The sequence below is a fragment of the Lathyrus oleraceus genome, chromosome 6 (genome assembly GCF_024323335.1).
Source record: "Lathyrus oleraceus cultivar Zhongwan6 chromosome 6, CAAS_Psat_ZW6_1.0, whole genome shotgun sequence".
NCBI lineage: Eukaryota > Viridiplantae > Streptophyta > Magnoliopsida > Fabales > Fabaceae > Lathyrus > Lathyrus oleraceus.
The window spans coordinates 250,318,072-250,339,524 of NC_066584.1; the positions used below are offsets into that span (position 1 = coordinate 250,318,072).

Sequence of the window (21,453 nt, forward strand, 5' to 3'; positions counted from 1 at the left end):
TTTCGTAACCCTTGTGAAAGTACAGAAAATCCTCTTTTAAAGGCCTCAGAATGGACCAGAACGCATCAGAAAAAGTCTAGAAAAGTGACCATCGTGCACACGATGCAACTTTAAATGCCATATCGTGTGCCCGATGGTGCGCGTGATTATTCTAGTGGATACACGCTTGTGCTCCCTTTTCACTCAAATTTTTACTAATTCCACAATTTACACAGTTAGCTATTTTCCCTCATTCTTCAGTCATTCTTTCTCATATTTGCTCGAATTTCACTTGTTTTTCTCTGATTCTTTGACTAATTAGATGCAATGACGGACTGTCATCACAACCCCAAACTTGAGTCATTGCTTGTCCTCAAGTAACTCGCCTGCACTACACATTTCAACAGACAACAAGTCACACTATAACAATCAAGCATGCTCAAATTAAATATTTCTTTTACCTGACCATTGTTCTACCTCCCATCTTTTATCCGACGAATTCATAAAACACCTTCAACATTGACGCTTGTGCTCCCTTCTCAATTAAACTTAGTTTGATCATGTTCTAATAGAGTTCATCATAGAAATCACAACACACACATTAGAGGACTAAGTTGTAACTTGGCTTATGTTAGGGTAGGATATATTATGGAAAGTAGGTTTAAACCTTTGGAGTTAGGTTCCTAGTTCACCTTCTATCATCATATCTCTTTGTTCCTTTTTGATAGTACTATAGAGTTTTGATCCTCCTTATAATATCATTATTTTCTTTTCTCATTCATTTTTTTGAATAAGTGCCTTTTTTCACTTCTTTTTTCACAAATTTATTTGAAATTTTGGATCATATTCTCCAGTACCCCAATCCCAAACATAAAACTTTGCTCACCTCCAAGAGCAACCCCAAACATAATCTTTTTCATATACTTTAGGAACTATACTTCTACCTAACTCCAAAGAGAGGGTGGAAAGAAAAGATCTTTCATGTAATATGGCTAAGAATCTTAGGCTACATCACCTAAAGAAAGGCATAAACTCTAAGTTGTTAGCAATGAATATACCTGTTACTGCAGGGTGGTTTACAAAGGCTCAAATTTATAAATAAAAAATTGCCTTAGTGTATGTTGGTCAAACCAGATAACTTAATCGAAAATATATTAAACCAGATAAAAGAATAATGCATGGATACACTTATACAGAAAGAAAAGTGAACAATGGAGATATTTTACTCAAACTGTACTAGAGAGGTATCTATAGGTTGAGCACAAGTCCATTGATTATTTTCTCATCCTTCGCCTTCAAGTTGCTAGTTGCTATGGTGATGATCAAGATTATTTTTGATCATCTGTTCAATGCTAAACTGCGAAACATGCAATTTGAAAGAAACAAAATAACTACAAACTTGTTTATTGAAGACAATACAGATCTTCGTGTCAAGGTTACACTTGAGTTGCTAATTTCTCTTGTGGATGGTCTTGAATAAAAATAAAATAAATTCTATAAAACAAAAAATGATTAGAAATGATGGGTTGCCTCCCGCTAATAGTTTGGCGCATAATGCTCAAAACACGTCAGGCGCAAAGGATACCCTCACGCTAGTGAAAACTCCTTCTTTCATTCTTTTATGGACTTCACTACCTTTCTCTTCCAATTGATAGCATGTATCTAAATCTTCCACATATGTTGTCCATTGATATGCATTGAACACCACCTTCTCCTTATTAAACTTCAAAGTTATTCACTTGTCTCCACATCTAATTTTTCCTTCCAAGTTGCCAAGAATGGGCACCCGAGAATCACTGACCTTTCTGAATCATTTTTCATGTCAATCACCACAAAGTCTGTAGGGAAGGTCAAACCATCCACATGAACTAACACATCTTGTACAATATCAAGCAGGAGATTCACCGATGAATCGGCCAAAGTGAGTGTCATATTGCTCGGTATGATCTCTCATATCTCCAATTCCTTAAATTTGCTCAACGGAATGACATTGATGCTCGATCCTATATCACATAAAACATGTGGGATATTTAACCCACCAATGGTGCAAGTGATGTTGAACTCCTCTAGATCCTTCATCTTTAGTGGAACTTCCGACGATTCTATTGTCTCCTCGTTCTCTATCATGTAGACCTATTCTTAAGCCAACTTCTGATTTCCACCTCTCAGCAATACCTGCATAAACTTAGCAAACTTGGGAATTAACTCTAAAATTTCATGAAAAGAGATAGTTACCTGAAGTTTTCTAAAAACTTCTTTAAATTTTTAGAACACTCCAGCCTCATCCTCATGGACCAATTTCTTCTTAATGATGGAATATGGTAGTTTTATGTACTCTGGTAAAGGTGGATTCGGTTAATTCAGGATTTGCTCCTTTGTTCTCTTCCAAGGAGAGTTTTTTTCTATAAGTTGATTAATGGTGACTCTTCTTTTCTCTTTGTCTCCTTGATTTACACTCTCCTCCTTTTCACTTCCACCTTCCTTTTTTTCGATTTCATCCTCTTGAACTCTTTCAGCTTTATCCTTTATACTAAATACCCCAAAATCTGTATCCACAATCTTGCATGTTTAATTTTTAGGATTATCAACGGTGTTACCGGTGAATCCTCCACTTGAGCTTGGCAAAATAACTATTTGTATGGGTAATTGACCAATCTGAGTCCCCAAATTCTTGATTGATGCAATATGGTTTCTCCTCAAAATTTTATGGTTCCTTATTACCTGATCAAAACTACTTTGAGTAACTTTAATAAAATTATGCAAAGTCTCTTCCAACTGTGATGACTTCCTTTGAAACATAGCTTGTTCCCATTGTTGCATCCCTTGGTTAGCACTTGATTTCTGATTATTATTCGAACAGAAATTTGGCTGATCTTTCCAACCAAGATTGTATTTGTTAAAATACATGTTGTTCTTTTGAGAATTATGAAACTGGACCTCCTTACTTTTCTCTTCCAACAAACACCTTCCATTCACATGTCACCTCCACAGAATCGCACCTAAGTGATTGCACCTAACTCACGTTAGCTCTACCTAAGACGCTCTTAGCTAGCTTTTTATTCAAAAATTCAATTTGAACTAAAATAGTAGTATGTGTATAAAGAGGTAACATACCTTTAGGTGTGCCTACAATTTCAAGCTTGACCGACCTTTCACTTTTCAAACGGTACTCATTCATACACATCTTCTCAATGAGGTCTTTTATTTGTGGTTTAGTCATTTGACGATAGTACCTCCCGCGAAACCATCCAATACATGCGAGTTTGACTCTTGAGACCTTTGATGAAGTTTTACATATGCTTCATATTATTCATGTTGTGATTCGGGCATCTGCACAACAAAAGTTTAAATCTTTCCCAAGTGTTATAAAGTGATTCAATTTCCTGCTGCTCAAAATTAACAATTTCTGCTCGGCGCTTGGTCAACTGAGTAGCAGTAAAAAAATCTTTCAAGGAATTTATCCTCTAAGTCCAGATTGTTCCATTAGGAAGGCAACACAACCAATCTTTTGCCCTTCCAATCAGTTAGAACCCAAACAACCTCAATTTAACATGGTTTTTAGTGACATCAGTTGGTTTACACATTGAAGTTGTTTTATAGAAGCGTGCAAGATGCGTCCATGGGTCTCTAATCGCTTTCACGTCTTTGGTCATTCTTCTTCATATTTTTTCGACTTTCACTTGTTTTTTTCCGATCCTTCGACTAAATATATGCAATAACAAACTGTCATTACAACCCCAAACTTGAATCGTTACTTGTCCTCAAATAACTCGCATGCACTGCACATTTCAATAGACAACAACTTGTATAATAACAATCAAACATCCCCAAATTAAATATTTCTTTTACCTGATCATTGATCTAGCTCTCAACTTCTATCCGGAGAATTCGAAAAACATTTTTAACATTTTCATCATAGAAATCACAACACACATTAGAGGACTAGTATGTAGCTTGGGTTATGTTAGGGTATAATATTTTGAAGAAAATAGGTTTAAACCTTTGGAGTTAGGTTCCTAGTTCTCCTTCTATCATCATACCTCTTTTTTTTCCTTTTTGATAGTACTAGGGAGTTTTTATCCTCCTTATAATATCATTCATTTCTTTTCTCATTCATTTTTTTTTGAAGAAGTGTCTTTTTCCATTTCTTTTTCACAATTTTTTTTGAAATTTTGGACCATATTCTCTAGTACCCAACCCCAAACTTAAAACTTTGTTTACTTCCAAAAGTAATCCAAACTTAATTTTTTTCATATGCTTTAGAAATCATACTTCTATCTAACTCCAAGAGAGAGTGTAAAGAAAAGATCTTTTAAGTAATTTAATTAAAAAATTTAGCCTACGTCACCGAAAAAAGACCTAGACTATAAGTGATTAACATTGAATATGACTATTACTAAAGAGTGGTTTACAAACGTTCAAATGAGTCATAATCATTGAAATGAATGACGTTTGCAATGCCACTATTCGAGCATAATTCAATGAACTTTTGACATCATATGAGTAAGTTATAGACATTTGACAAAAGGATAGGTTGATGTCTTTTTTTTCTCGAGATTATTTGGTGTAGGACTAATGTGAAACTGGGGGTGTAAGGTTGGAGATGAAAATGATAGTTACTTCATCATCTTTGTTGTGAATGATTCAGGCAGAAAGTGATCATGTGGTCATACTTAATTTCCACTGTTGAAAGGGGAATTTATGATACTCTACCTTTGTAAATGCTGCATTATTAAGTACTTAATAATTACAATCTGCAACTGTTGTTCATAATTCGTCTACATTTCTAAAGATAATGGCCTTTTGGAAGGCTTAAAATATATGTTCCAACATTTGGTGTTGCTGCTTAGGAGGTAGTTGATCTGCTGCATTAAGTTGACAATGTTTTTGATTCAATTTTGTGGGGAAGGACCACTGTTGTCAATTACTCTATTTAACAATATTTTTTAGTAAATAATGTCTTCAGAGAAAAATCTACTAAATGCTGGTTTTTGTTAGATTCTTTAGAGTCCATCTCATTATTAGTGACATCTTGCCATAAATATTGAAGTGTAGGCTCATTCTCTCACTAACTTTTAAATCATATACACCCATATTATATATATATATATATATTATATATATATATATATATATATATATATATATATATATATATATATATATATATATATATATATATATATTATGAAAATTATTATATAAATAGTTCTTATAGAGTACATTTATTATATAAATATATAACTGATTATGTTAAAATCATTTTAAATGTCCAACTAAATTTATAGTATTTATTGCCATAACAATTCAATTGAATCAATTGTAAGTTTAAAAATTTGAACAAAATTTAATTAAATCAAATTGTGAGACATGTTATAGTGACACATATGCACATGAACATAAGTTAATTATTTTTAAGAGTTTAATAGATATTTATAGTATAAAATAAATTTTATATTATAGTTGAATAGAAATTCATCACTCTGATATATTATATAAGTAATTTAAAAAATTTCGTCCTATTTAATAGGATATATGATTGACATTGATTAACAATTTATATTGTCAATGTATATTCTATTTTCTCTATTTTTAAATATAATTTTTTTTAATTATTTTTAAATATAAGAATTTGTTAATTAATTTTAAATATGAAAAATTTTATAAAATAATTATGATGTATATTTATATTTTGAAAAACAAGTTGCTATATTATTTAAGGCTGTAAATTTATGTATATAATGCCTCCCCTATTTAATATTTTTAGCTCCGACCATTATTAAAAAGAAAATGAATGATTTAATATTCACGTGTGATCTTTAAAACAACAAATTAATACTCTGGCTAGTAGTCAAAACCCGATCTATTTTGTGGGTTGGGAAGTCCTCTCACAATGTCTATCATTGGAGGGGACTCTTACTTTTTGCATTTTCAATGGAAACATAGAAAATTTTCTTCAATGTCTTAGATAAAGGTACAACGTTTTTATTGTGAAAAAGGTATATTTTTTTTAGTTTATGTGTGTCAGTTTTAACTTTTCTAAAGATGTTGTTTGCACTAATAACAGAAATTTGATAATGAAGTTTTGATGTGCTTCTTCTTTATAGTTGTAAAAAATTCAATATAATTTTACCTATTATGTTTACATAAGCCTTGAAATGCAATTTTAGACTATTCATTTTCCTTTTAATAGTGGTCCAAACTATGCAAAATACTTATAGTTTTATTAATGATATATTTACTCCTACAAAAATGATATTGCAACACAATTTAAATTAAAAAATCAATAATAATTTCATGGTTAAAGTTAATAAAATCAATAGTAATAATTTCATGATGAAATGCATCTTTCTCTATATATATTTTTTATGAAATAATAAAACTGAGTCTAAGTCTATATGGTAGATGAATAATAGGTGGCTGATAATAATCATAATAATGATCCTCAATTGGCTGATTTCATTGAGAGTAAGTTTTTGGATGAACATGTAACAAATTTTAATGTTGTAGACGTGTTAATTCTTTTTTCCTCTCCAATTTTCTATGTTTTTTTCTTCTTATATGTATGTATTTTGCTTGAACAGGTTCAATATATTAAGAAGATATCAGAGTATGTGACACAACTGAGACTAGTTGGAAAGGGTCATGGTATGTAATATGTATATATTTTCTACTCATTTGTGATCAAGAGAATATAGTAATATGCATGTGTATTAAAAGAATAATTGTTTTTGTTGTTTCTTGCATTGCTGGTTGCTAGGTTGTTATTTTTGGTGGTAGAAGGATTGTTTCTTATTTTAGTAGCTAGAAAGTTTCGTGTGTTTTACTTAAAAGTTGGAACTATTTGTTGGAACAAGTACAAAAGCTTGTATGTGAATCAATGGAGGTGATGGATAATTTTGATGAAATTGAAGGATTGGGGAAGATGAAGTTTAGAGAGAATAGAGATTAATTGAGAGGGTAAAAATCATATGGCATTAATTCATTCAAATTGTTACAAAATGTATATATATATTGCCTACTAACACTAAACAAAGTAACAAACAAAAGCTAAACAAAAACAGCCTAAAAATAAAAGTATTTTTCTGGTTTTCCTGCAGCATTCTGGCAGCTTTTCCAAAGAGCTTCTCAAATAAGCTATTCTCCAAACATGCTTCTAATCATAGTTACATTGCATTTGACTTATATAACATCCAACACACCACCTTAAGTCAAATGCTCGATGTTCTTCATCCCCAAATTCACCACGAGTCGCTTGAAAACATCGTTTGTAATCGATTTCGTCAACAAGTCTGTGACTTGTTCTTCACTTTTGTAGTAGCTTAAACGTAACTGTCCAGAACTCACCAAATCGCGCAAGTAATGGAACCTCATCTCAATGTGCTTGCTTCTCCCATGTGCTATGGGATTCTTAGTAAGGTTGATGGATGAAACATTGTCCACCAACAACAAAACTCCCTCTCTCGTGCAGCTGTCCAGCTCACGCAACAGATTCACAAGCCACACAGCTTGGCATGCACACGTCGAAGCTGCAATATACTCCGCCTCGCAAGAAGAGAGAGCAACCACCGGCTCCTTTCGAGAATGTAACAACTCAATTTTAGTAATTATTTCTTATATTATTATTATTATATTTTATTTTATTTATTTAGAGTGTTAATTAAGTAATTGGTTGTTAGGTAGTATAATAATTGATTATATTAATTAATTTGGTGTGTTAATTAATTATTTAGTTGATATGAGATACAATGAATAATTGAATTAATTAACTTGGTGTGCATATTGTGTTAGTTTAATTTAATTGAACTTATTAGAGATATTTAAATATTAGGTCTTATTTGGCCTATTAATTAAATTAGAGGTATCACTCTTTAAGCCCAAATATAATATTAATATAAATAGTAAGAGGTGAGGAGAGTGAGAAGTAGGATTCATTTGCTCATTTGACGGCAATAGAGAAAAGAAGAGGAAAAGTAAGGAGAAGAGGGGAAGAACAAGAGAGAAGCTAGGGTTTCCAAAAAATTGAAGAGGTAAGCGGGAGAATCCTTATTATTATGGGTTAGTATAATTCAGGCAATGGGTAGAAATATGTTTAGGTTGAAATCCCTAAATTGCATGGTTTTGGAATTGTTAGGTCTTGATGAATATTCTCGATTTGTGGTGATTTGATTGTGTTACAACTGTAAATTAATGTTATATACTTAGAGTATTCTATGAGTCATAATTTTCTGAACGTTTGGCTTTTTACGGAATCGAAATCGGAGGTCTGAAAGTCCTCCAACGATGAAAAACGCAGAAAATTCTGCATTCTGTTTTACGTTAACCGGTTACCCACCGAGCGTTAACCGGTTACTTGCTTGAAAATCTGCGCAGGAAGTTGATTCTGGTTTATGTTAACCGGTTACCCACCGAGCGTTAACCGGTTACTTGCTCTGTTTTGTGTTAACCGGTTACTCACCGAGCGTTAACCGGTTACCACTGTTGAAAAATGAAAAATTGAGATTTTAAAAAGTTGTATTCATTTGCAATGAGATCTAGTGTGCGTAGTTGATAATTAGCCTATATTTGTGAATGATATATTGTTATGAATGTGTATATGTACCATTGGTGGATAATTCATAGAGTTGAATTATGGTGATATGTGGAATGTTAAGATGGTAGAGATGATCTTAATTGCATATGTGTTGGTATTTGTACATTCATTCATGGCATGGTCGACTTCATGGTGGAAGCGGTGAAACTGTGGGTTCACATGGTAGCATACGTTGATCCTTAATTGGAAATAGGCGTAGTAGACGTTGATCCTTGAATAGAAATAGGCGTAGCATACGTTGATCCTTAATTGGAAATAGGCGTATTAGACGTTGATCCTTAATTGGAAACAGACGTAGTGGCTTTGATCTTGTCCGAATCGGAAGCGTGGCTTGGATTCTAGATATTGAATCGGAAAGCGGTGAAACATTGGGTTCACATTGCGGTACCACATGCATAGAGTCACATGTCTTGCATTGAGTCACATTAGAGTTATGTGATAATGGAGTGTATGCATTGTTGTGATTGTGATGTGTGTATGAGATATGGTAATTGAATTTGATGATGTTTGGATACATAACTTGGCAAAGTATGTGATTATGTGATAATTGTAGTTATGTGTATTTTGGGGAATATAGTATTGGAGTTTAATATCGTACTCCTTGCGTTTTGATGGATGTTTGAAACATGTGAAATAAATATTGGTTAGTATTATTTACATGGTTATACGAAGTGTGATGAATTCCTTTAATTGTTGATTTAATCATTGTGCCTTATTATACTTTATCATAATGATTTGAATTCTCACCCTTCTGTTGGAATGATGCTTTACATGGCATCGTGTAGATACTCCAAAGTAGTATTGCTGAAGTAAGTGGACGGTAGCTCGCTCGAGATTAGCCGGAGAGTATCCGTATTTTAGTTTGAAGACTAGGTAATGAGTCAATGCTCTGGTCATGTAACACGGGGTAAATTAGTAGTATTGAACTCGTATCTTATTTGGATAAGTATTATGTTATTACTTGTGAACATGCTTATTTGCAATTGCTGTTTGAGTGGCCAGAGTGCCAAATATTCTGGTTATGGTTTTATTTTAACTTGAGGAGATTATTGAGAGATGATCATGGTATGGAACATGGATTATTTTATGAAATACATGAGTATTCATTATTTTCCGCTGCGAACGCATATTCTTGAATATTCATGATAATTGAAATGTGTTATTTTAAATGACCAGGTGTATTGTATATTGATGATGAATGATGTTGGTTTTTGAAAGCTTTTAGTTTTTGAAAACGTCGACGTGACGCCCTTTTGTTTATATGCGTGCTTATTTACTATGATTATATGTTAAGTATTTTGGGGTAGAAAAAGGGGTGATACATTAGTGGTATCAAAGCAGGTTGGTCCGTCCGGCCAGGTTGTTTAATTATGTTTGTTCCCTAGTATGCGACATGTGTGTGAGAACACTGTCGATGCTTGTTTTATTCTCCGTTGTAGGTTGGGAATGAAATAAGTGGGGGAGAAGCGTCTGCTTATCTTGGATGTTCCAATTGTATCAAGCTTGGACATTATGTTGTCGCATGTAAGAGTGCAGTGTTGGCTAGTTAACCTGTTTTGAGAATGTGGTGCTTTTCCTGAACCCGAAGAGAGGTCGGATTCGAGGATGGTGTTGGTTAGAATTTAATCGGGTGTATATCAACTGTTTCGAGAAGACGGTTATTTTTCCTGAGGTTGGTGCTAAGGAAGATTGGTTTGTGTCTGCTAAGCAAGTTGATTAATCGGTGCAAGATGGTGCCGAGTTGTTTATGTTGTTGGCAACTTTGGATATTCGTGAGAAGAGGACGATTGAAGAATTGCCAATAGTTTGTGAGTTTACGGAGGTATTTCCGGAAGATATAAGTGATTTACCTCCGGAACGTGAGGTTGAGTTTTCGATTGATTTAGTTCCTGGAACTAGTCCTGTATCGATGGCTCCCTATCGAATGTCTGCTTCTGAGTTGAAAGAGTTGAAGAGTCAACTTGAAGACTTGCTCGAGAAGAGGTTTATTCGTCCTAGTGTGTCACCGTGGGGTGCACCTGTTCTGTTGGTCAAGAAGAAATAAGGTTCTATGAGATTTTTTGTTGACTATAGACAACTGAATAAAGTGACGATTAAGAACAAGTATCCACTACCGAGGATTGACGATCTGATGGATTAGCTGGTTGGAGCTTGTGTGTTTAGCAAGATTGATTTGAGGTCTGGGTATCATCAGATTCGTGTAAAGGCTGAGGATATTCAAAAGACTGCTTTTCGGACAAGGTACGGTCACTACGAGTACTCCGTGATGCCTTTTGGTGTGACTAATGCACCTAGTGTATTTATGGAGTATATGAATAGAATTTTTCATGATTACCTGGATAAGTTTGTTGTGGTGTTCATCGATGATATATTGATTTATTCCAAGAGCAAAGAGGATCATGCCGAGCATTTGAAGGTTGTGTTATCGGTGTTGAAAGAGAGGAAGTTGTTTGCTAAACTCTCTAAATGTGAGTTTTGGTTGAGTGAAGTAAGTTTTCTTGGACATGTGATTTCGAGTGGTGGTATTTTTGTGGATCCTACGAAGGTTGAAGCTGTATCTCAATGGGAAGCTCCTAAGTCTGTTGTTGAAATTAGAAGTTTCCTTGGTTTGGCTGGTTATTATAGGAAGTTCATTGAAGGATTTTCTAAGTTGTCGTTACCATTGATGCAGTTGACTAGGAAAGGTCAAGCTTTCATTTGGACTTCGCAGTGTGAAGCGAATTTTCAAGAGCTTAAGAGAAGATTGACTACGGCTCCTATTTTCATTTTACCGGATCCGTTAGAAACTTTCGTTGTGTATTGTGATGCTTCTTTGTTGGGTTTGGGAGGTGTTTTGATGCAAAAAGGGCAAGTGGTAGCTTATGCTTCAAGGCAACTTAAAGTTCATGAGAGGAATTATCCGACGCATGATTTAGAGTTGGCCACCGTTGTGTTTGTGTTGAAGCTTTGGAGACATTATTTGTTTGGATCGCGATTTGATGTGTTTAGTGATCACAAGGGTTTGAAGTACTTGTTTGATCAGAAAGAATTGAATATGAGGCAAAGGAGATGGTTGGAATTCTTGAAAGATTATGATTTTGGTTTGAATTATCATCCTGGAAAGGCGAATGTTGTAGCCGATGCATTGAGTAGGAAGTCATTGCACGTGTCTATGTTGATGATTCGAGAGTTTGAATTGTTGGAGCAATTTAGAGATTTGAGTTTGGTTTGTGAAGCGACGCCTTCGTGTGTTAAGCTTGGTAAGTTGAAGCTTACGTGGGGCATTATTGACGAGATTAGAAGGTCAGAAGTCAGATTTAAAATTAGTCGATGTTATGACATTGATTAATTAAGGCAAAGGTGGTGACTTTCGGATTGATGAGAATGGTATCATGAGGTGTCGTGATCGAGGTTGTATTCCGGATGTTGCGGATTTGAGAAATAGGATTCTCGAGGAAGGGCATAGAAGTGGTTTGAGTATTCATCATGGTGCTACTAAAATGTATCAAGACTTGAGGAAGATGTTTTGGTGGCAAGGTATGAAGAAGGATGTAGCGGAATTTGTGTATTCATGTTTGACTTGTCAAAAGTCAAAGATTGAACATCAAAAGCCGTCTGGTTTGATGCAACCGTTATCTATTCCCGAGTGGAAGTGGGATAGTATCTCTATGGATTTTGTTTCGGGTTTGCCGAGAACATTGAGTAATTGTGAGGCGATTTGGGTCGTTGTGGACAGGTTGACAAAATGTGCTCATTTTATTCCAATGAGGATGGATTATTCGATGGAGAGACTTGCTAAGTTGTACATCGAAAGGATTGTGTGTTTGCATGGTATTCCGTCGAGCATTGTTTCGGATAGAGATCTGAGGTTCACTTCGAGATTTTGGGAAGGTTTGCAAAGTGCTTTGGGTACGAAGTTGCGTTTGAGTTCGGCATATCATCCACAAACTGATGGTCAAACGGAGAGGACTATTCAGTCACTTCAAGATCTTTTGAGGTCTTATGTTTTGGAACAAGGAGGAAATTGGGATAGTTTCTTGCCTTTGATCGAGTTTACGTATAACAACAGTTTCCATTCGAGTATTGGAATGACACCTTTTGAGGCTCTGTATGGTAGAAGGTGTATAACACCTTTGTGTTGGTACGAATCGAGAGAGGGTGCTGTGGTTGGACCCGAGTTGATTCAAGAGACTACGGATAAGATTAAGATGATTCAAGAGAAGATGAAGGCTTCTCAGAGTCGGCAAAAGAGTTATCATGATAAGAGGAGGAAGGCTCTTGAGTTTGAGAAAGATGAGCATGTGTTTCTTCGAGTTACGCCAATAACGGGTGTTGGTAGAACTTTGAAGTCGCGTAAGTTGACGCCGCGTTTCATTGGTCCTTATCAGATTTCCGAGAGGATAGGTGAAGTGGCATATCGGATTGCATTGCCATCATCACTTTCTAATCTTCATGATGTGTTCCATGTGTCTCAATTGAGGAGGTACATTGCGGATCCATCGCATGTTGTTCCATTAGATGATGTTCAAGTAAGGGATAATTTGACGGTTGATACATCACCTATGCGAATTGAAGATCGAGAAGTCAAGAAGCTTCGTGGTAAGGAGATTGCTTTGGTGAAAGTGATATGGGGCGGAGTCGCCAATGGCAATATTACTTGGGAACTCGAGGATTAGATGAAGGAATCGTATCCGGAGTTGTTCGTTTGAGGTATTTTCGAGGCCGAAAATCTTTTAAGTGGGGGAGAGTTGTAACAACCCAATTTTAGTAATTATTTCTTATATTATTAGGTAGTATAATAATTGGTTGTTAGGTAGTATAATAATTGATTATATTAATTAATTTGGTGTGTTAATTCATTATTTAGTTGATATGAGATATAATGAATAATTGAGTTAATTAACTTGGTTTGCATATTGTGTTAGTTTAATTTAATTGAACTAATTAGAGATATTTAAATATTAGGTCTTATTGGGCCTATTAATTAAATTAGAGGTATCACTCTTTAAGCCCAAATATAATACTAATATAAATAGTAAGAGGTGAGGATAGTGAGAAGTAGGATTCATTTGCTCATTTGACGACAATAGAGAAAACAAGAGGAAAAGTAAGGAGAAGAGGGGAAGAACAAGAGAGAAGCTAGGGTTTCCAGAAAATTGAAGAGGTAAGGGGGAGAATCCTTATTATTATGGGTTAGTATAATTGGGGCAATGGGTAGAAATATGTTTATGTTGAAATCCCTAAATTGCATGGTTTTGGAATTGTTAGGTCTTGATGAATATTCTGGATTTGTGGTGATTTGATTATGTTAAAACTGTAAATTAATGTTATATACTTAGAGTATTGTATGAGTCATAATTTTCTGAACGTTTGGCTTTTTACGAAATCGAAATCGGAGGTCCGAAAGTCCTCCAACCATTAAAATACAGAAAATTATGTATTCTTTTTTACGTTAACCGGTTACCCACCGAGCGTTAACCGAGTACTTGCTTGAAAATCTGCGCAGGAAGTTGATTCTGGTTTATGTTAACCGGTTACCCACCGAGCGTTAACCGGTTACTTGCTCTGTTTTGTGTTAACCGGTTACTCACCGAGCGTTAACCGATTACCACTGTTGAAAAATGAAAAATTGAGATTTTAAAAAGTTATAGTCATTTGCAATGAGATCTAGTGTGCGTAGTTGATAATTAGCCTATATTTGTGAATGATATATTGTTATGAACGTGTATATGTACCATTGGTGGATAATTCATAGAATTGAATTATGGTGATATGTGGAATGTTAAGATGGTAAAGATGATCTTAACTGCATATGTGTTGGTATTTGTACATTCATTCATGGCATGGTCGGCTTCATGGTGGAAGCGGTGAAACTATGGGTTCACATGGTAGCATACGTTGATCCTTAATTGGAAATAGGCGTAGTAGACGTTGATCCTTGAATGGAAATAGGCGTATCATACGTTGATCCTTAATTGGAAATAGGCATAGTAGACGTTGATCCTTAATTGGAAATAGACGTAGTGGCTTTGATCTTGTCCGGATCGGAAACGTGGCTTGGATTCTAGATATTGAATCGGAAAACGGTGAAACATTGGGTTCACATTGCGGTACCACATGCATAGAGTCACATGTCTTGCATTGAGTCACATTAGAGTTATGTGATAATGGAGTGTATGCATTGTTGTGATTGTGATGTGTGTATGAGATATGGTAATTGAATTTGATGATGTTTGGATACATAACTTGGCAAAGTATGTGATTATGTGATAATTGTAGTTATGTGTATCTTTGGGAATATAGTATTGGATTTTAATATCGTACTCCTTACGTTTTGATGGATGTTTGAAACATGTGAAATAAATATTGGTTAGTATTATTTACATGGTTATACGAACTGTGATGAATTCCTTTACTTGTTGATTTAATCATTGTGCCTTATTATACTTTTCCATAATGATTTGAATTCTCACCCTTCTGTTGGAATGATGCTTTACATGGCATCGTGCAGATACTCCAAAGTAGTATTGCTGAAGTAAGTGGACGGTAGCTCGCTCGAGATTATCCAGAGAGTGTCCGTATTTTAGTTTGAAGACTAGGTAATGAGTCAATGCTCTGGTCATGTAACACGGGGTAGATTAGTAGTATTGAACTCGTATCTTATTTGGATAAGTATTATGTTATTACTTGTGAACATGCTTATTTGCAATTGCCGTTTGAGAGGCCATAGTGCCAAATATTCTGGTTATGGTTTTATTTTAACTTGAGGAGATTATTGAGAGATGATCATGGTATGGAACATGGATCATTTTATGAAATACATGAGTATTCATTATTTTCCGCTGCGAACGCATATTCTTGAATATTCATGATAATTGAAATGTGTTATTTTAAATGACCAGGTGTATTGTATATTGATGATGAATGATATTGGTTTTTGAAAGCTTTTAGTTTTTGAAAACGTCGATGTGACGCCCTTTTGTTTATATGCGTGCTTATTTACTCTGATTATATGTTAAGTATTTTGGGGTAGAAAAAGGGGTGTTACAGAGAACAGCAAGAGATTGGTGCACCGCCGAACATAAAGACATAACCCGCCGTTGATTTTCGATCGTCTTTATCTCCGCACCAATTGGAGTCGGTGTATCCAAGTAAATTGCAACTTCTGCCTGTGTCACTTGCCGGAAACAAAATTCCACAGCCAAGAGTACCTTTCACATAACGAAGGATCCTCACATAACCGCTGCCAAGTGTAATACCTTTGGCTTTTCCATGAACCTACTAGCAATACCGACACTAAACGCCAAATCAGGCTGCGTATTGCACAAGTAACGCAATGATCCAACCAATCTCCGGTATTGAGTTGGATCCACATCTTGCTCTTCCTCACTCTTGGATAGTTGTAACCGTGCCTCAGATGGAGTTATGGCAGCCTTGCAATGCTCCATATCACACCTCTTCAAGATCTCCATTGCATACCTTCTTTGATGCATGAGCAGCCCCAACTTTGTCTTTTGGAACTCTATGCCTAAGAAGTATGTCATAGCACCAAGGTCACTCATTTCAAATTCCCTCATAAGCTCTTGCTTGAACTTTGAAATGTATGATTCACAACTTCCGGTAATCAACAAATCGTCCACATATAGACAAAGAATGATCACCCCTGCGCTAGCACCCGTTTTCACATACACCCCATGCTCGGACACGCATTTCTTAAAACCAACATCGTTAAGAAAACCATCTATGCGTTTTTTCCAAGCTCTTGGAGCTTGTTTCAAACCATAGAGTGCCTTCCTCAACTTGTAGACTCTTGCCTCTTGGTCTTGAACAACAAAACCCGAAGTTTGTCCCACATACACCTCTTTATCCAATGGACCGTTCAAAAATGCCGATTTGACGTCCATTTGATATAACGACCAACTGTTGGTATTTGCAATCGCAACAACTAACCGGATGGTTTCATGCCTTGCAACTGGTGCGAATACCTCATCAAAATCAATGCCTTCCTTTTGGAAAAATCCTTTTGCCACTAATCGAGCCTTATGCTTGATTATCTCACCTTTCGGATTTGCTTTCACCTTGAAGACCCATTTCACACCAATTTCCTTTTTACCTTTCGGTAAATCGACCAACATCCAAGTATTGTTTTTCTCAATTGATTCCAGCTCATCCTTTATTGCACTCATCCATTTTGGATCGCTTAATTCCTCCTCCGTATTCACCGGTTCGGATTCGGCCATTAAAGCGAAATGGATGAGATCACCATCATGATTGATCTCTCTATCACGGAATACCTCACAATCTTGGAGTCTTTGAGGCATACCTCTCTGCCTCGTTGGCCGTCTACTCATTTCACCATCCTCCGTTGCGAATGGTTGCTGTCTAGGATCATTAATAGACTGGAAATTCAAATTTCCTCCCAGGAAATCGATTTCTAGGCCTGAATTTTGACTTCCAGCAGCACCAGGGGGCTCTGTCACGGGCTGGAAATTGATTACCTCATTTGGTAAATCGATTTCCTGTACAGAAACAGCAAAAATTTTGCTGTCAAACGTCCGGATTTCGTCCACAATCACGTCCCGACTTACCACAATCCTCTTGCTACTCATATCAAACAATTTGTAGCCTCTAGTAGGATGATATCCCACAAGTAACAACTTCTCACCCTTATCATCAAGCTTCTTTCTAAGTTGTCCCGGAATGTGTCGAAACGCAACCGAACCGAAAACGCGCAAGTGACTCAAACTCGGTTTGAATCCGGACCATACCTCTTATGGAGTTATCTTTTCCAGCTTCTTTGTCGGACACCTATTCAACAAATAGGCAGCTGTAGATACCGCTTCACCCCAAAGCTCTTTCGGTAAATTTTTGCCTTTTAACATGGTTCGTACCATGTTCATGATTGTCCGATTTTTCCTCTCCGCAATGCCATTTTGTTGTGGAGTGTAGGGAGGCACCACCTCACGAATTATCCCCTCATCATTGCAATAGCTCATAAACTCACCGGATGTGAATTCACCCCCACCGTCCGTTTTGAGAGTTTTGAGCTTTTTACTGCATTGGCGCTCAACCATTGACTTAAACCGTTTGAACACTTCAAACACCTCATCCTTCCTCTTAATGAGGTAAATCCACAACTTCCTACTAAAATCATCAATAAACGTGACAAAGTATCGATTGCCACCGTAGGAATTGACTTGCATCGGTCCGCATACATCGGAATACACCACCTCAAGGTGATGCTTGGTCCTATGACCCGCATCCTTGCTGAAATTACTCTTGTGTTGCTTCTTATGAACACACTCTTCACATATTTCAGCTGGAATATTAATCCTTGGCAACCCGGACACCATACCATGTCTTTGTAACGCGTCGAGATCAGGAAAGTTGAGATGACCGAGACGGTAGTGCCATAACCATTCCTCACGACTTGCAGCAGTAGCTAAGCACCTATGCTCCATAACTTTCAACTCAATCCTGAAAGTTCTATCGGCAGCCATAGGAGCCTTAAGGATCAAAACTCCATTTTGGTCCAAAACGCGCAATACTTTGTTTTCCATGCGAATTGTGTAATTCCTTTCAAGTAATTGGCCAATGCTTAAAAGGTTACACTTAATTCCAGGAATGTACAAAACGTCCTTGATCAAGGAATGACCACCATCCCTCCTCATGATCAAGACATCACCGACACCGTCGGCCGCTAAAGTCGTATTATTCGCGAATATCACTCTACTTCGCATGGCTTGATTGATCTTCACGAACCAATCTTTTCTACCGATCATATGCGTCGAACAACCAGAATCCAAGTACCACTGATCACTACCTTGGACTCCATCTCGAACCGTTACTAATGCGTTTTTCTCCGAACGCATTTTCTGCATTTTTTCTGCACTGCAGTAGTTGCTGTCCAGCAACTTTCAACTGCTGTCCATGCCATTATTCTCCTCCGTAATCACCACAAGAAGTGTTCTATCATCATCCACTTCTTGCCTAGCAACCTTAGCTTCATCCGCATCACTCTCCTTGCGCTTGAAACGATAATCTCTTGAGAAATGTCCAAGCTTTTGACAATTGTAACATCTCTTGGTACTTTTGTCGAGCGGCTTGTAGTTGCCTTGACTACCATCCTTGGAGGTTCCCTCTCCTATTTGTCCTCTTGAATTTTGTAGATCTTTTCCACCAAAATTCTGGAAATTCTTCTTATCTCTAGAAGACCATTTCCCTTTCGATCTCTTATTCTTTTCATTGAAACGAGCTTGCAAAGCCACTTCCGCTTTTTCCTTATCGTTTCCTCTTTCATCCATCCTTTGTTCATGAGCTTCCAATGAACTTTATAGTTCATCCTTCGTCATGGTCTTGAGATCCTTCGATTCTTCAATCGCAACAACAATGTTGTCGAATTTTTCCGTTAAAGAACACAACACCTTCGACACAATGTTTTCCTCCGAAACCGACTCACCGCAAGCCTTCATTTGATTCACCAAAAGCCTCACACGCATTATGTAATCGTTGACCATTTCCTTCTCTTCCATTTGGAGTAATTCAAACTGCCTCTTGTGAGTTTGTAACCTCACCACCTTCGCTTTGTCAACTCCCGCATACGCCTTCTCGAGTATATCCCAAGCTTTCTTCGCCGAGTCACAATCACCAACCTTTTCGAAGTTGTCTTCATCTACGCAAGAATGTATCAAGAAGAGAGCCTTGTAGTCTTTCTTCTTCTCTTCTTTGTGAGTGGCTTATTGGCAGATATAGCCTCTTCAACAAGAGGGGTAACACCGGTAGTAATCACATCGAGCACGTCTTGGTAGCCAAACAAAACTTTCATTTGTTTGCACCATTTGTTGTAGTTCTTTGAATCAAGAATGGGAAGATTGGTGGGGATCTTGTCATTTGAAACGGACATTGCAGCGGAATAGGATCGGAACCAATGCTCTTGATGCCAAATGTTAGAACAAGCACAAAAGCTTGTATGTGAATCAATGGAGGTGATGGATAATTTTGGTGAAATTGGAGGATTGGGGAAGATGAAGTTTAGAGAGAATAGAGATTAATTGAGAGGGTAAAAATCATATGGCATTAATTCATTCAACATGTTACAAAATGTATATATATAGTGCCTACTAACACTAAACAAAGTAACAAACAAAAGCTAAACAAAAACAGCCTAAAAACAAAAGTATTTTTCTAGTTTTCCTGCAGCATTCTGGCAGCTTTTCCAAATAGCTTCTCAAATAAGCTATTCTCCAAACATGCTTCTGATCATAGTTACATTGCATTTGACTTATATAACATCCAACACTATTGTAGTTAGCATGCAATAATTATTTTGTTAAAAATGAAATTGAAAATGTTTGGCTATGTTAGGACATAAAAACTCAAATTGAAGGTTTGACAATGGTGGAAGATAAGAAATTGGGGAAGATGAAGTTTAAAGAGAATTAGAGAGAACAAAATGATATTGGATGAATAGTAAATTTGGCATTAATTGGAATTGGGAATATTACAAGAGTATTTATACATTGAGAGAGAATAACAAAAAATACAACTCAAAATACAACTAAAGTGACCCAACAATTAAATTCTGTTATTTTTTGACAACTAGCCGGTAATAAAAGAAATTTAATTGCATTTAACACACCACCTCACTTTAGTTGCTCCAAGTCCACCATGCTCAAGCACTTCTTCAGCCTCTTGAACACATCATTTGTCACACCCTTTGTCAACAAACCCGCGACTTGGTCTTCGCTTTGGCAATAGCTCAATCTAAGCTTTCCATCACCGACCAATTCTCTCAAATAATGAAACCGCATCTCAATATATTTTCTCCTTCCGTGTGCAATCAGATTCTATGCAAGATTTATTGCGGAAACATTGTCTACAAACAGGGTGGTGGCAGCATCATCACCACATCCCAATTCCTTCAATAGATTCATAAGCCACATAGCTTGGCATGCACCTAACGACTCTGCAATATACTCGGTCTCACAAGAAGAGAGTGCTACAACCGGTTCCTTTTTCGAACACCAAGAGATTGGTGTACTACCAAACATAAAGATGTACCCCGCCGTCGATTTTCGGTCATCTTTATCTCCGCACCAATTAGAATCGGTGTAGCCAAGTAAATTGCACTTACGCCCTGTGTCCGATGCGGGAAAGAGAATTCCGCAGCCAAGAGTACCTTTCACATATCTAAGGATCCTCTTGACCGCCGCCAAGTGAGATACCTTAGGTCTCTCCATGAATCTACTCACAATACCGACACTAAAAGCCAAATTCGATCGCGTATTGCACAAATACCGTAAAGATCCAATCAAGCTCCGGTAAAGCGTTGGATTGACATCCTCCTCATCATCACTTTTGGACAGCGGCACTCTAGCCTCACAAGGTGTAATAGAAGCATTACAATGCTCCATATCACACTTTTTAAAAATATCTAGAGCATACTTCCTTTGGTGCATAAGCATCCCCACTTTTGACTTGTGAAACTCTATGCCAAGGAAGTAATTCATGACACCAAGGTCCGTCATCTCAAACTATCTCATGAGCTCACTTTTGAACCTTGAAATACTCTTGTCATGGCTGCTCGTAATCAAGAGATCATCAACATACAAGCAAAGTATAATAACACCATTATTCGTATCCGATCTCACATAAACTCCATGTTCGGATACACATCGTTCGAAACCAATGTCAATAAGAAAGTCGTCAATACGTTTGTTCCAAGCTCTTGGAGCTTGTTTCAAACCATACAACGCCTTGTGTAGCTTGTAATACTTCATCTCTTGATTTTTTATCATGAAACCGGGTGGCTGCCCCACATAGACTTCCTCAACAAGAGGACCATTCAAAAACGCAGATTTGACATCCATTTGGTAAACCATCCAATTGTTGTTATGCGCAAT

The 21,453-nt window shown here is 36.5% G+C and overlaps 1 protein-coding gene and 1 long non-coding RNA gene across 2 annotated transcripts; one reads left to right on the top strand and one right to left on the bottom strand.

Annotated features, from left to right (window-relative positions):
- Nucleotides 1-6,366: 6,366 nt before the first annotated feature.
- LOC127091044 (uncharacterized) lies at nt 6,367-15,185 on the top strand. The gene is made up of 3 exons (XR_007791862.1): nt 6,367-6,447; nt 6,564-6,627; nt 15,063-15,185. It is a non-coding gene; the product is annotated as an uncharacterized LOC127091044 (long non-coding RNA).
- A 5,212-nt stretch (nt 15,186-20,397) lies between these two features.
- LOC127094996 (secreted RxLR effector protein 161-like) lies at nt 20,398-20,964 on the bottom strand. The gene has a single exon (XM_051033750.1). It carries the CDS (start codon nt 20,962-20,964, stop codon nt 20,398-20,400), a length of 567 nt encoding a protein of 188 aa, XP_050889707.1.
- Between the last annotated feature and the right edge of the window lie 489 nt (nt 20,965-21,453).

Bases quoted from the DNA above. Each gene is read 5' to 3' on its own strand.
- LOC127094996 (XM_051033750.1), bottom strand. From the start codon at position 20,964: ATGGAGCATTGTAATGCTTCTATTACACCTTGTGAGGCTAGAGTGCCG.